At 37.7% G+C, this 12538-nt stretch overlaps 1 protein-coding gene across 8 annotated transcripts in view; it reads left to right on the top strand.

The window, feature by feature from the left end:
- Positions 1-12538, top strand: part of OFD1 (oral-facial-digital syndrome 1) — a 36195-nt gene that overhangs the window by 659 nt on the left and 22998 nt on the right. For 6 of the 8 annotated variants that reach the window (XM_006759074.2, XM_015560880.1, XM_006759072.2 and 3 more), the window contains exons 2-8: positions 622-720; positions 4632-4832; positions 6578-6646; positions 6734-6764; positions 8716-8823; positions 10165-10301; positions 10613-10786. In XM_006759074.2, the coding sequence (XP_006759137.1) occupies positions 628-720; positions 4632-4832; positions 6578-6646; positions 6734-6764; positions 8716-8823; positions 10165-10301; positions 10613-10786 (813 nt within the window). In that variant the 5' untranslated portion in view covers positions 622-627. Of the gene's footprint in view, positions 1-621; positions 721-4420; positions 4457-4631; positions 4833-6577; positions 6647-6733; positions 6765-8715; positions 8824-10164; positions 10302-10612; positions 10787-12538 lie in introns of those variants that run through there. The other 2 variants (XM_015560879.1, XM_015560881.1) reach the window with 2 other exon arrangements.

Below are 12538 nucleotides of genomic sequence, written 5' to 3'. Positions count from 1 at the left end.
TCTGGTTGGGGTGTGGGGTGCAGCGTCTTGTTGGTTTTCGTTAAAACGCTGATCGGGTGCGCGTGTGGGGTGCAGCGTCTTGTTGGTTTTCGTGAAAGCGCGGACACGAAGCTTTGTGTTTGCTTTCGTTAAAGCGCCAACCGGGTGCGCGTGAGGGGACGAAGCTTCGTGTTTGTTTTCATTAAAGTGCCAACCAGATGCGAACGTGGGGGGATGACACTTTGTGTTCGTTTGGTTAAAGCGCCAACCCAGTGCGCATGTGAGGGGACGAGGCTTCCTGTTTCGTTAAAGCGCCAATCGGGTGTGGGTGCGCGAGGGGACGCAGCTTCGTGTTTGTTTTCCTTCAAGCGCCAACCGAGTGCGCACGTGGGGGGACGAGGCTTTGTGTTCATTGGTTAAAGTGCCACCTGGGCGCGAGTGAGGAGCGCGCGCTTTCTGTTCGTTTTCCATTCAAGTGCCAACCGGGTGCGCACGTGGGGGGACGAAAGCTTCTTGCTTGTTGTCCTGAAAGCGCGGTCCCCGCGGGGCTTTCCTGATTTCCTAAAGGTCAGCCACTGTTCCGTCCTCAGAAATGCCTGTGCCCTCTGCCTGCCCAGTAACCATCGGCATCTTCTCTTCCAGCTCACCATGCCCTTTCAAGAGGACGTGTTGACTCAAGATGAACTACGCAGAAAGCTGTACCAGACCTTCAAGGACCGAGGTATCCTGGACTCCCTCAAGGTATCGGCTGTAGGCATATCTGTTCTATAACGTTTACAAGTGGAAGGTAACAGGGAGTCCGCATTTAAACCCACCGGGTCTTGGTTTTACAAATAATACGATATGCAGGTGGTATTGGGGAGGGACGCTTTTATGTTTTGTAGAACTCGTTATCCTGGAAAACATTCTCAAACTGTTTAGAGTTTGCCCGGTTTCATATTCAAATAGATTTATTGACTGACATTCAGATAGGAGCGAGTAGCTTGATAAAATGAACACATTTTAGTAAGGTTAGGCTTGTTTTATGAAGCTGGTTTGTAGGTTCCTGAGTTAATACGTGGTTTTGTAATAGTCATGTTGGAATGAACGACATTGACACCATATAGAAAACGTTACGTGTCCTACTTACCGTAGAATAGTTTGGAGAATGAGAACTTTAAAAAAATACATGGAAAGGTCTGAATATTTAATTTGGGCAGCAAATACTTATTAGTATGAATTAACTGCAAGAAATAGGATTAATAGAAATGGATAGGATTACCTCGAACATGTTTTCATTACTATATACATTTCTGAAGTATATTTTACACTGAGATGTTTAGGAAAAGTGAGTTTGTTTTTACTTCTCCCTCACCCATTGTTATTGTAACTAAAGAAACAACACCACTTCAGATTCACCTGAAAAATACAGAAAACAAAGGAGGAAAGTCATCTGATTCAACCACTTGGTATAATGGTGTGTTATTCTTAGTTCACTATTATATGGTGAGCGTTTTCCTGTATTCATAAATGTTCCTTGAAATCCTAATTTTAGTGGCCCTAGGCTCATGTTTGGATGTATGTGTAATTTAAGTAGCAGTTCCCTGGTGAATATTTTGCTTGGGTAGCAAATATTTATTATTTATATATGTTAACAGCAATGAGTAGGATTACTTCAAACATGTTTTCATTGCTATATACATTTCAGAAGTATATTTTACCCTTAAAATGGGAAATTGAGGAAAAGTGAGTTTGGTGTTTTTTTTTCTTTCTTCTCCCTCCCCCATTGTTTTTGTAACTTAAAAAAACACACAGCATCACTTCAGATTCACCTGAAAAATACAGAAAAACATCAAGGAGGAAAGTCATCTCTGATTCAGCAACTTATTGGCATAATGGTTTGTGTGTGTATGTGTGTATTCTTCTTAGTTCAATATTATATGATAAGCATTTTCTTGTGTCCTTAAATGCTCATTGAAATCCTCATTTTCAGTGGCACCAGGCCCATGTTTGTATGTATGTATAATCTGTGTAGCAATCCCCTGATTCGTATTTAGCTGGGGCAGCAAATACTTATTAATACACTTTATATATAAATTAACAGCAAGGAGTAGGAGTAGTTCAAATGTGTTTTCATTAATATATATATATTTCAGAAGTATTTTTTACACATAAAATGTTGAATATTTCCTAGGTCTATACATCCTGCAATTGCATTTCTCATTTTTGCCTAATTAAGTGGCTTTGTATGACTCTTTATCCTGGAAAATCAAAGGGCATAAGCATTTTTTTAAGGCTCTTGGCTTCTTGTTCTAGAAAGATTGTAATAGTATATATGACACCAGCAGTTTGAGAATGCTTGTCTCACTCCAATATTATTATCACGACATTTAAAAAACCAATCTAAGATTGAAAAGCAGCCTTCATTTTAGTGTTTATTCCTTTGATTGTTAATGATGTTGCACATAGTTCCTGGCCATTTGTCTGTTTTCCATGGATTGGCAGTTTGTCTCTCGCTCATTTTTTTAGGATGTTAGTGTTTTCTTATTGTGTAAGAATTCTTTTAATGGAAACTATTAATCTTTTTTTGTCATTTTTGTGGTAATACTTTTATTTTGGTGTTCAATTCTAATTTGGCTCTAAAATATTGATGTTATATTTTTATATGGTCAAATCCATTGATTTTTTTTTTGCTGATCATTCTCAGTAAATTTTTCTCCACTAATAGCATGAATAATCACTTTTTAAAGTTTCTTAAAAGGCTTCAGTTTTTATAGTTAACACTTTAACCCACCTGGAGTTAATTGTAGTGTGTAATGCATTACTAGACCTAATGTGGGATGGTTATTGCATTCCTGAATATGGAATTTTCTTTTTCTTTTTCTGTGTTTCTGGATTAGATTTGGTACTGTTTGGCTTCCTATCTGTAGTTACAATTGACTAATCCTTTCTTATCCTTGTTCGGCTTTGATATTGGGATTATGCTAACCTTATTCACTCTATAGCTGCAGTATATTCTTGGGAGAAATGTTTCCTGTTTGCAGCTTGGTCAATGGCAGGGCAGAGTTTTACTCTCTCTGTCTGAGCTAATTTTTTCTCAGTTTAAGGACTGTGGTTGGGGTGAGTTTGCTTATTGAATTTTTTAGTGGCCTAACTCATTCTATTTGGATGTTTGAAAAGAATTTGTATTTATGATTAAGTACGAGGTCACAGGTAACTATTAAAGTTTATCAAGGCCTTTTCATATTTTTAGTCTACTCAGTCTGTGAATTTCTTGAAAGATGTCTCAGAAGGATTCCCAAGTCTCTTCTCTCCCACTTACCCTCCCCCCACAATAATTGTATTTATTCTTTCCTTAGGGACATTTCAAGGTTTAATTATGAATGGGTATCTCTCTCTGCATTGGCTGCTGGAAAGCCCTCAGCCAGTCTTGCCATTTCTTCTAGCAAGTGCTAGATGGCATGCCTTTTGTATTTGTCAATATGGGAATTCATCTATGATGTCATTTAATTTTATTATTCTCTTATTTTCCTTTTAACCTGCTTATGTCACTCATTTAAATTTTATCCTATTTCATTACTTGTTTGCAGGACACCCTGAATCACTTTTGTCAATTAAGCTGGATCTAAATCTACTTCTTTAGCATGTTACAAATCTCATTAAACCACCTCTAAATTTTACTGGTGGAGAATGCTGTAGTTTCTCTTTCCTTGTTTTATTATTTCTGTTACTGAATGACATTAGATGAGACAGAACATGCATATTCTGCTCAATATAAATGTCTTTTGTACTATAGGATTTTTGATGTATGAGTCTTGTTCTGTGCTGGTGGTTATATACTTCTCTCTAGCTGAAGGATAGAAGATAGAAATATAGCAACTCCTTTTATTTCTTGCTTGTATTCTATTAATATGAACACATTAGATACTACTTAATGTTGAACCCCATGGATATAGGCAGCATACTCTTAAGCTCAGCCCAATTATGTTTCCAGCTTATATGCACAATAGATGAGAACAAATATCCAGTAATTCAGTTAATTTAGAGATTTTCTTAAAACCCAAAGGAATAATAACACTAGTTATAACCTTGAAAAAATTACCCACCTTGAACCTAAATTTCCTTATTTATAAAATGTCCTGAGATGTAAATACTATATATGAAAGTGCATGTTAATAAGCCTTCTTTACGTTTACTGAGTTCTCTCTTGCATATGTTATTTCCTTTTGGGGAATTTTATTTTTATCAATATGCTCAATAAACTGGTTTCACCCAATATTGTTTTCATATCCTCCAACAATCCACAGAATTCTGTTGAGGAAGCAGCAGAATTTTCTCTGATGATTGGTGTCTTGACCAAAGGCTGCTGAAATGGGCTCCTAGGGAAGACAAGTAAGAGTTGACATGTGTTCTGACTAACCACCAGTTCACTTGGGAAGCTTTCACTGGTGAAATCAGACTTTTTTGGGCAGAACCCATGGGCTGCTTGTCTCACAGGGTAAGACAAAGTATGCAACAAGGAAGTTCTAACTTCTGTCCATGGATCTAGAACCACTGTGGAAATAAAAGGTTTCTAATTCGTGTGGCAAATCTGTTTATCTTCAGTGCAAAAATCCTGCTAAAAGTATTTTCCCTCTTGTCTCTTTTCTCTTTTTTTTTTGTCTTTGAACTAGACACAACTGAGAAAGCAACTCATTCAAGAATTGATGCAACCTGTATTGAGCGGAGAAATGCGACCCTCGTCCATTTCAGTGGAAGGGAGTGCCCTTTTAATAGGCGCTTCTAATTCCCTAGTGGCAGATCATTTACAAAGATGTGGCTATGAGTATTCACTTTCGGTTTTCTTCCCAGAAAGTGGCTTGGCAGAAGAAAAGGTAGTTTTTCCTTACTGTTTCCGAATTTTCTATTAACAGCCCCCCCCCCCAAGATGATAATAAAGTGCTGCACAGTAGCTGAGTGCTCCTTGGCTGTCTTGGTCCATTTCTCAGTTATTTTTTAGATAATGCACCAAAGGAGTACTCAATTTGATATATCAGTTCCTTGGAATCTTCATTAGTCTTTTGTTAAATTGTGTTGTGTAGAATCATGAAATGTTTCAGAGCTAGAGTTGATCGTAGGTCTCACGTAGTTGACTCAGACTCATAGCTGCCATTTATGTTGACTATTGTGAGCTTGGCACTGGGCTAGTCACACTGCAGGTGTACCTGTGTCCCAGATGAGGAGCCAGAGTCTGGAGAGGTGAGTGATTTGCTCAAGGTCACAGGATTTTGAGGTGGCAACATAGGGCAGTAAATCTAGATCTCTAAAATCTAAACTGATGCCACAGTCTCTGTTTCTAGATATTTCTCTTCTTTGTGATTATATAACAGAAGGAATAGATTAATTTTTTAAAAATCTGTGGTGTTCTCAAATATTAAAACACATGTTTATCACTTTTCTAATTATTTTAACTATTCCTCTACCATTACCATTGAACATATATTAGTCATACTTTATTAGTATTTTCAAGGCAGGTATAGCAAACTTTCCATATATTTTTTTAAGTAGACTTAACTTTTTAGAGCAGTTTAGGTTCACAGCAAAATTGAGAAGAAAGGGAGAGTTCCCGTATGCCCTCTCCCCCCATACATGCACAGCCTCCCTCATTATCATCATTTTTACAGTTAATGAGCCTACATTGTGGCATCATTGTCACCTGAAATCCATAGTTGACATTAGGGTGCACTCTGTGTTATCCCTGTGTTTTGGTTCTCTTTATCCTATCTGTAATTGACCAAAAGTTTTATATTCAGAAGTTTTAAGAAATCATGAACAGTTCTAATTTTGAAAAACTTATAATTTACATATGCTATATTTATTCATTAACAACCAAATTTTACTTATCAACATTAGGAATTCTGTTTTGGTCCATCAGTCTCTAGGTTTGTCATTACATTTCACAGTTTTATTTATTGAATGAGCAATAGCCAATTATATAGTGATTAGAGCAGTAATTAATCTACCTCACATGATTGCAGGTTTTTACTGTTATAAAATGCCATGCAGAATATTTTCTTCAAAGGAAAACCAATAGAAAATCATGGTAGTGTTCTCAGCGTAGATGTAGTAAGTGATACGTGCTGTACTAGGAAAATATATTAAGAATAGCTACCCAAAATGTTTGTTTAAAACTATTTTCAGTATACTTTAGTCATTCATAGTTGTAAAGACAGTAAAAATTTAGTTTATTTACATTTTGAAGCAATAATATTTAAAAAAATTACTGCAGTTGAAAGGCCCTGGAATTCACTCATGAATTCATTGGTTCATCAGATGTTTGAGTGTTTATCATCTGTAAGGCATTAACCATTTCTGTCGTTTCTGTTAGGCATGTCATCTTCATTGTGAAATATTTGGAGATTAATTACATGATCAAGAAAAAATATTTTATCCATATAATCTCAATATGTTTATTATAATTTCCTTAGTAGTATAAGAAACAGCTTCAATTTTATATGAGCAGTTATCTTATTTTTTATTTAATCTGAAAATGATTACTAGTCAATTCAGAAACATTTTAATTCATCATTTAAACATTAATGTAAAAATGTCTACTTAATTAATATTGTTTTTTCTTAAGGTATTTACTATGCAGGATCTATTACAACTCATTAAAATCAAGCCTGAATCCAGTCTCTACAAATCACTGGTAGGATTATTTAGTTTTTATAACCTGCTTTGGTTTGTTAATTATACCTCAATAGTTTAATAAAAGTGAAATGCTTTATTTTAATAGGTCTCAGGATTTGATAAAGAAAACAAAAAAGGTAGGAGCTTTCATCTTTATAGAGATATAGTACCATCTTTGTCATGTATTTTTCCTATAAAAGTATGAAACTAATCATTTTTAGAGGGAAGAATAGGGAATCTAATTTGAATTAAATTATGGTGTGTTTTTTGTTGTTTGTTTTTTTGCTGACAATACCTGACCTTTTGAATAAACAGAAGAATCCATCTATTATTTTGACAAATGGAGATCATTTCCTCTAAACGTCAATTTTTTAATAGCTCTTAGATACTCAAATAAGATACATTTTGAATAATTATAGATGTAGTGTTTGTACTGCAGCTGTGTTTTCAAACTTCCAGTAGCATTTTAGGATGAATTTCCTTTGTTCAAAGCTTAATCTGGCTGAAAAGAAAGAAACATCAATTGAACTTGAGCTTCATCTAGCATCCTAGTAAAATTTCTAAAACTCAAAAACTATGAATAGCAGACATGTCAGGAGTCCTAGTGGCAAAGTTTGTATAGAACTCTGGGATAACTGTAAAATAGCCACTGTTAAAATGAAGTGATTTTAAAACTTGGTGACTTCCAATTAAGAGGTTAATGCCGCGCCCTAACTGGTTTGGCTCAGTGGATAGAGTGTCAGCCTGCAAACTCAAAGGTCCCGAGTTCTATTCCGGTCAAGGGCATGTACCTTGGTTGTGGGCACATGCCTGGTAGGGAGTGTGCAGGAGGCAGCTGATCGATGTTTCTCTCTCATCAATGTTTCTGACTCTCTATCCCTCTCCCTTCCTCTCTGTAAAAAATCAAAAAAAGTATATTTCAAAAACTTAAAAAAAGAGGTTTAAGGCCACCAGAAAACATGTAGGAAGATATTTTGCACCTAACTGTTGTCTATTCCCTGACAGGGACCTATGTCTCTGTTATGAAAACTCACACTCACAAATGAGGTCATATTATAGATAACTGTTTTCTGATTTGCTTTCTTTAGTCACCAATATATTTTTCTATAGCCATATTTAGACTAATTTTTTATTTTTTTATTTTATTTTTAATATATTTTATTGATTTTTTACAGAGAGGAAGGGAGAGAGATAGAGAGTTAGAAACATCGATGAAAGAGAAACATCGATCAGCTGCCTCCTGCACATCCCCCACTGGGAATGTGCCCGCAACCCAGGTACATGCTCTTGACCGGAACCGAACCCGGGACCTCTCAGTCCGCAGGCCGACGCTCTATCTACCGAGCCAAACCGGTTTTGGCGAGACTAATTATTTTTTAAAGAAAGTAGTTAATTAACCACCTGTTGATGGAGGTTTTGTTGTCTTGTTTGGGTTTTTCCATTAGAAGCAGTGTGAAGTGTGTACACCCTTTGTGTCCTTGTGGAAGTGCAGCCATGTGAATTCCTAGAGGTGGAAAGACTAGGTTAAAGGTCATGTTCATTTTGAATACATAGATATGACAAATTTGCCTCCCGAGTGATTGAGCCTGCCAGTTTCCCTACTCCCTTGTCAGCACTTCAAGTATGATCAGAGTTTTAATCTTAGCAGTCTTATTGGGGAAATAGGATCTCTGTTGTATTAATTTGCATTTGTTTATGATTTGGTTTGTTTATTTGACATTAAAATTTTTATCTCTAAGCTCTTTGTCCATGCCCTTTTAAGAATTTTCTTACTGATTTGTAAGAGCTCTTTGATATGAAAATTAGTGCTCTGTCTCCAAAATATAGTAACTATTTTTTCCAGCTATCATTTGTCTTTTGACTTTTTTTCATACCACATATAAGTTCTTAATTTTTATGTTAAATGTTTCTCTTTATCACTTCTAGATTTTTGTGTTGTGCTTGGGAAGGACTTCCCTCAGAAACTATTCTTTAAAAATAGATAATGTAAAACAGGATAATGTTATAAACCCAAAATTTATAAACAGTGACTGAGCAATGGTTGAATGAAAGTTGTGAGACCAAATTTATGTACATTGTGTTTTTCAGGTTTTCTCGTGGAGTTTCTAAAAGAAATGGCAGAATATCATCAGGCTAAAGAGACCTGTGACGTAGATACTCAGACAAGTCCGATGTTGCCTTGCAAAGACTCCCTTGGTAATTGCAGGCTTGTTTCATAATTTCAGGTTTTCTGTTTTCTTTTTGAATGAAGGAAATGACATCCTTTCCCATGTTATCTGTGTTCCTAGACTGGGAGGGATGTAAGCTGCAGGTGAGGTGCTCATTTCCTCATGTGTCATTGCTGGAAGGGACCAGTCCTATCTTCAGTGCTGCTCCACCCTCCATGGTCACCAGGGTGATGCAGAGGCCCATGTTTTTGTTTGTTGGTTTGAACCTCAACGGGGAGGCTCTTCCCTGCGTCTCATCTAACTTTATCTTATAGCCACTAATGTGAGAAGATATAGACTATATACATTGTGAAGAACTAGAGAAGTCAGCGGCCCATCACTTCATTTTATAGTTGAGGAAAATGAGGTCGCCAGATGAAGGAAAAGCAACTTGGAAACACCCAGTGTGGGTCAGAAACTAGAGTCCAACTTTTCTGGTCCATGATCCAGATCCTTTTCCATGGTACAACCTTTCTACATACAGTACCATCCTGCCTTTAGGCGTATGCTCAGAAGGGAAACAGCTGGCTAAAATGCTGTGATTAATCCTGGCTCCTCCTTGTTCATAAGGAGCAATAACTTTAACAATTAGTTCAAAGATCTTAATCTACTTCTGCCAGCCTTTTTTTTTTCCTGTGCATACTTTTTGGTGGGCACTGGTGTTCACATGGTTGAGATTGCACTCTTGGTGTGGGTTTGCACTCTGTTAACGTTTGATTCCAATCCACATTTGGTTTGAGGGTTGTGGGTCTGCTAGAGAGAGCACTGGAATGAGAGAATCAGTAGACCTGGCTTTCGTCCCAGTAACGCTATTGTATAGTTGCTTAGTCTCTGGGAGTCACCTATACTCTAAGGGCACCTGTGTCCTCTGTATAATGGAAGACTTGAAATTCATGATCTTTGATTCATTTTAAGGTCAGTGTTTTGAACATATGACTAAATTTTCACCAAAGACCAATAAAAGAACTCTCTGCTTTGGCACTTAGAGACTGGAAAGAGATGCCAGTGTTTTCTGACTTCAACTTTGCTTTCTTTTTTGCTGACAGTTTTTTAAATGTTTTTTCTTTTATTGTCAAGTTTTCGCTGACATTTTATGATGAAAATTTTCAAACATTCAAAAAGTTGAAAGTTTTACAGTTCACCATTAATTTTGTGTTAAACTTGCTTGATCACTTTCTGTTCATCCAGTAATCTATCTTAATTTTTTGAATTATTTCAAAGTAAACCGCAGATCTCCCTGCTCACATCCCTGTACTCTTTGCTTTTGAACAGACCTCTTGCTCACCTGACTTCGTTCCTCTACCCTAACTGCCTGTGTTTTTTTTAATAGCTGAGAAGCTTCAGCATATTGATGATCAGTTTGCAGGTGCTTGCCCTCAGCATCCAAAGTTAGACTATTTAGAAAGGAAGTTAAGTGAATATAAGAGAGAAATAGAACAACAGCTTCAGGCAGAAATGCATGAAAAGGTAAATTTATCTTGTTGCTATTCACAAAAGTGATATTTTTGCTTGTCTTTTCATTCTTAATCTTAGGTATGTAGGAAAATATCTAGAATCTTCATTAACTAGACTGTTGTGCACGGTATTTTTCTTTCCACTTGATGTCATTTCTTTTTGCCTTTTAAATGAATCCTGATAGGTATAGTGAATGAGATGAAAGTAAAGGTGAATTAAACTAAAATATAGAGTGGGAATGTTAAACCTAACCATGGAGAATCTGTTACTATTTTTTTTAGTATTGTTATTGGTACTTATAATTATTTGTGATCAATTGGCAGTTGAAGCATTTCAAAAATACTGAAATAATAAAAATTAAAATGGAAGAGAAAAGGAAGTCTGAAAAGGAAATAGCAAAGTTCTGGAGTGATGTTGAGAAAACGTGTCAAGCAAAATCCGAAGCCCTCCTTAATCGGGAAAAGTTGTCCCTTGAGAGAATTCAGAAACACCAGGAGGTAATATTTTAAAATTGTTTAATGGGTGGCTCTTTCCACAGCTGTTAGTAGATTGGCTCAAAGTCCAGGAGCGAGGTGCGACATTTGATGGAACAATTGATGGCTCAGGCCCTAGGGGACCAGTAAGGACTGTGATCAAGAGTACACATGGGAGAATCAGCCTTGAAAAGGATATGTAGACTTCTTTTTTCGAGACTGCTGGAAGGAAAAGTGGAAGTGAATGTCCATGTCAGAAGTGTGAGACACTCGCAGTAAATTAGTGGCAGATGTGAGGATTAGGTAGTGACCTTGAGTAGAGGACCAGAGGTGTGGAATGGCTACTGGGCCCCGGGGGCGGGGGGGAGGTGGGTGGGAATGGAGCAGAGCAGCTCTCTGAAGCAGACAAGACTGCTAGAGCTGTTTTGGGGTCCCTGCTGGAGTGGGCAACCTGGAATTGAAGTAGAACTAATCAGGTACTTGTAGGTGATTGTTCTGTCACAGCTCTTGGGAGGATTTGGAAGCTCAGTAAGAGGAGAAAGATGGTGGTGGTTGGGGAGTGGAGCTTTATAGAGCTGAATTTATTTGATTTGAGAAAGACAGCCTGTTTAGTTGAAGACATTGGGGTTCAGCATGATGGCGAACGGAACCAGAACGAGGGTGGATGGCTACTAACCCAGGGAGGGGAGAAGGGAGAGCTACATGGCATCTCAGACATCAAGGAGTAGGTCTGGGGATATTGACAGATGGAAGAATAAGGGTGGACCAAGAGGACAGAGTTGCAATTGAACTTCTAGGTGAAGTTGGAAACCAAATGCAGTGTGTTTCTATCCAAGCAAAGGCGAAGATTCCAGGAGTAGAGGGATCCAGGGCTGTAAGTGTCATCCATTTGATCTTGGCACCCGGGAAACTGACTGGACAGGACATGGAGAGGTTGAGGAGTGGTGGGAAGTGCGTGTCAGCAGGAGGGATTGGATCCACCCCTTTAGGAAAAACAATTCCTTTCCCAAGGGGGAGTCGGACCTGATTGGATTGGGGGCATGGTTTCCTATGTGCAACCAGAACTACTAATGCCAGGAGATGGTCAAGTAAAAAGCTTCCTCCTGGCATCAATCCTTACTTGGAGCTTCTCAGTAAGACACAGTTATTAATGGTGATTGAACCCCGTCTATGATTTTGTGTAGCATTTCTGGGAATTGCACTCATTTTAGCTATAAAAATAAATGAAAGCACTGGTCTTCAAGATGATGGATTGTTTTCACACTAACACTTTCATCTTCAAGGTAGATGACTGACTGGATCAGATCAACCAGTTAGTTAACAGCCCCAGTCTCCATTTAGTCACGGATTCCCTGAAGTCTCTGGAAATGGTTACCATTCTCAAAAAGGCACCATGTCTTTACTCTGCCACTCGAATGTCTGTCCCCTTCTCTCCCTGTTAAAACTGTCCTGTCCTTCAAACTCCAGCTTAAATGTCACCTCCTGGTACACCTTCTGTGACTCCCATTGATGTACTCATTTAGGCATCTTCCTGCCGTGGAGACTGGACCCTGGTTGTAGTATGATTGTTTTTCTCTCCCTTAGTAAATCGTGAATTTTTTAAAAGATGGGGACTATAACTATTAATTTCATATCCAGCTCCCAGTGTGCTTTCTGACATGATATTCAGTAAATCCTTGCTCAGTGAACACACAAATAAAAGTGTGGCCTGTGTTTTGGGGCTCCATACCAGCTTGCTCATGCTGAGTCAGAACCCCCTATGAATTGAAACTTTCA

Source organism: Myotis davidii, unplaced genomic scaffold, assembly GCF_000327345.1.
Source record: "Myotis davidii unplaced genomic scaffold, ASM32734v1 scaffold216, whole genome shotgun sequence".
In the NCBI taxonomy this organism is placed as follows: domain Eukaryota; kingdom Metazoa; phylum Chordata; class Mammalia; order Chiroptera; family Vespertilionidae; genus Myotis; species Myotis davidii.
The sequence above is the reverse complement of the archived record's forward strand: the minus strand, read 5'-3'. Positions and strand labels throughout refer to the sequence as shown.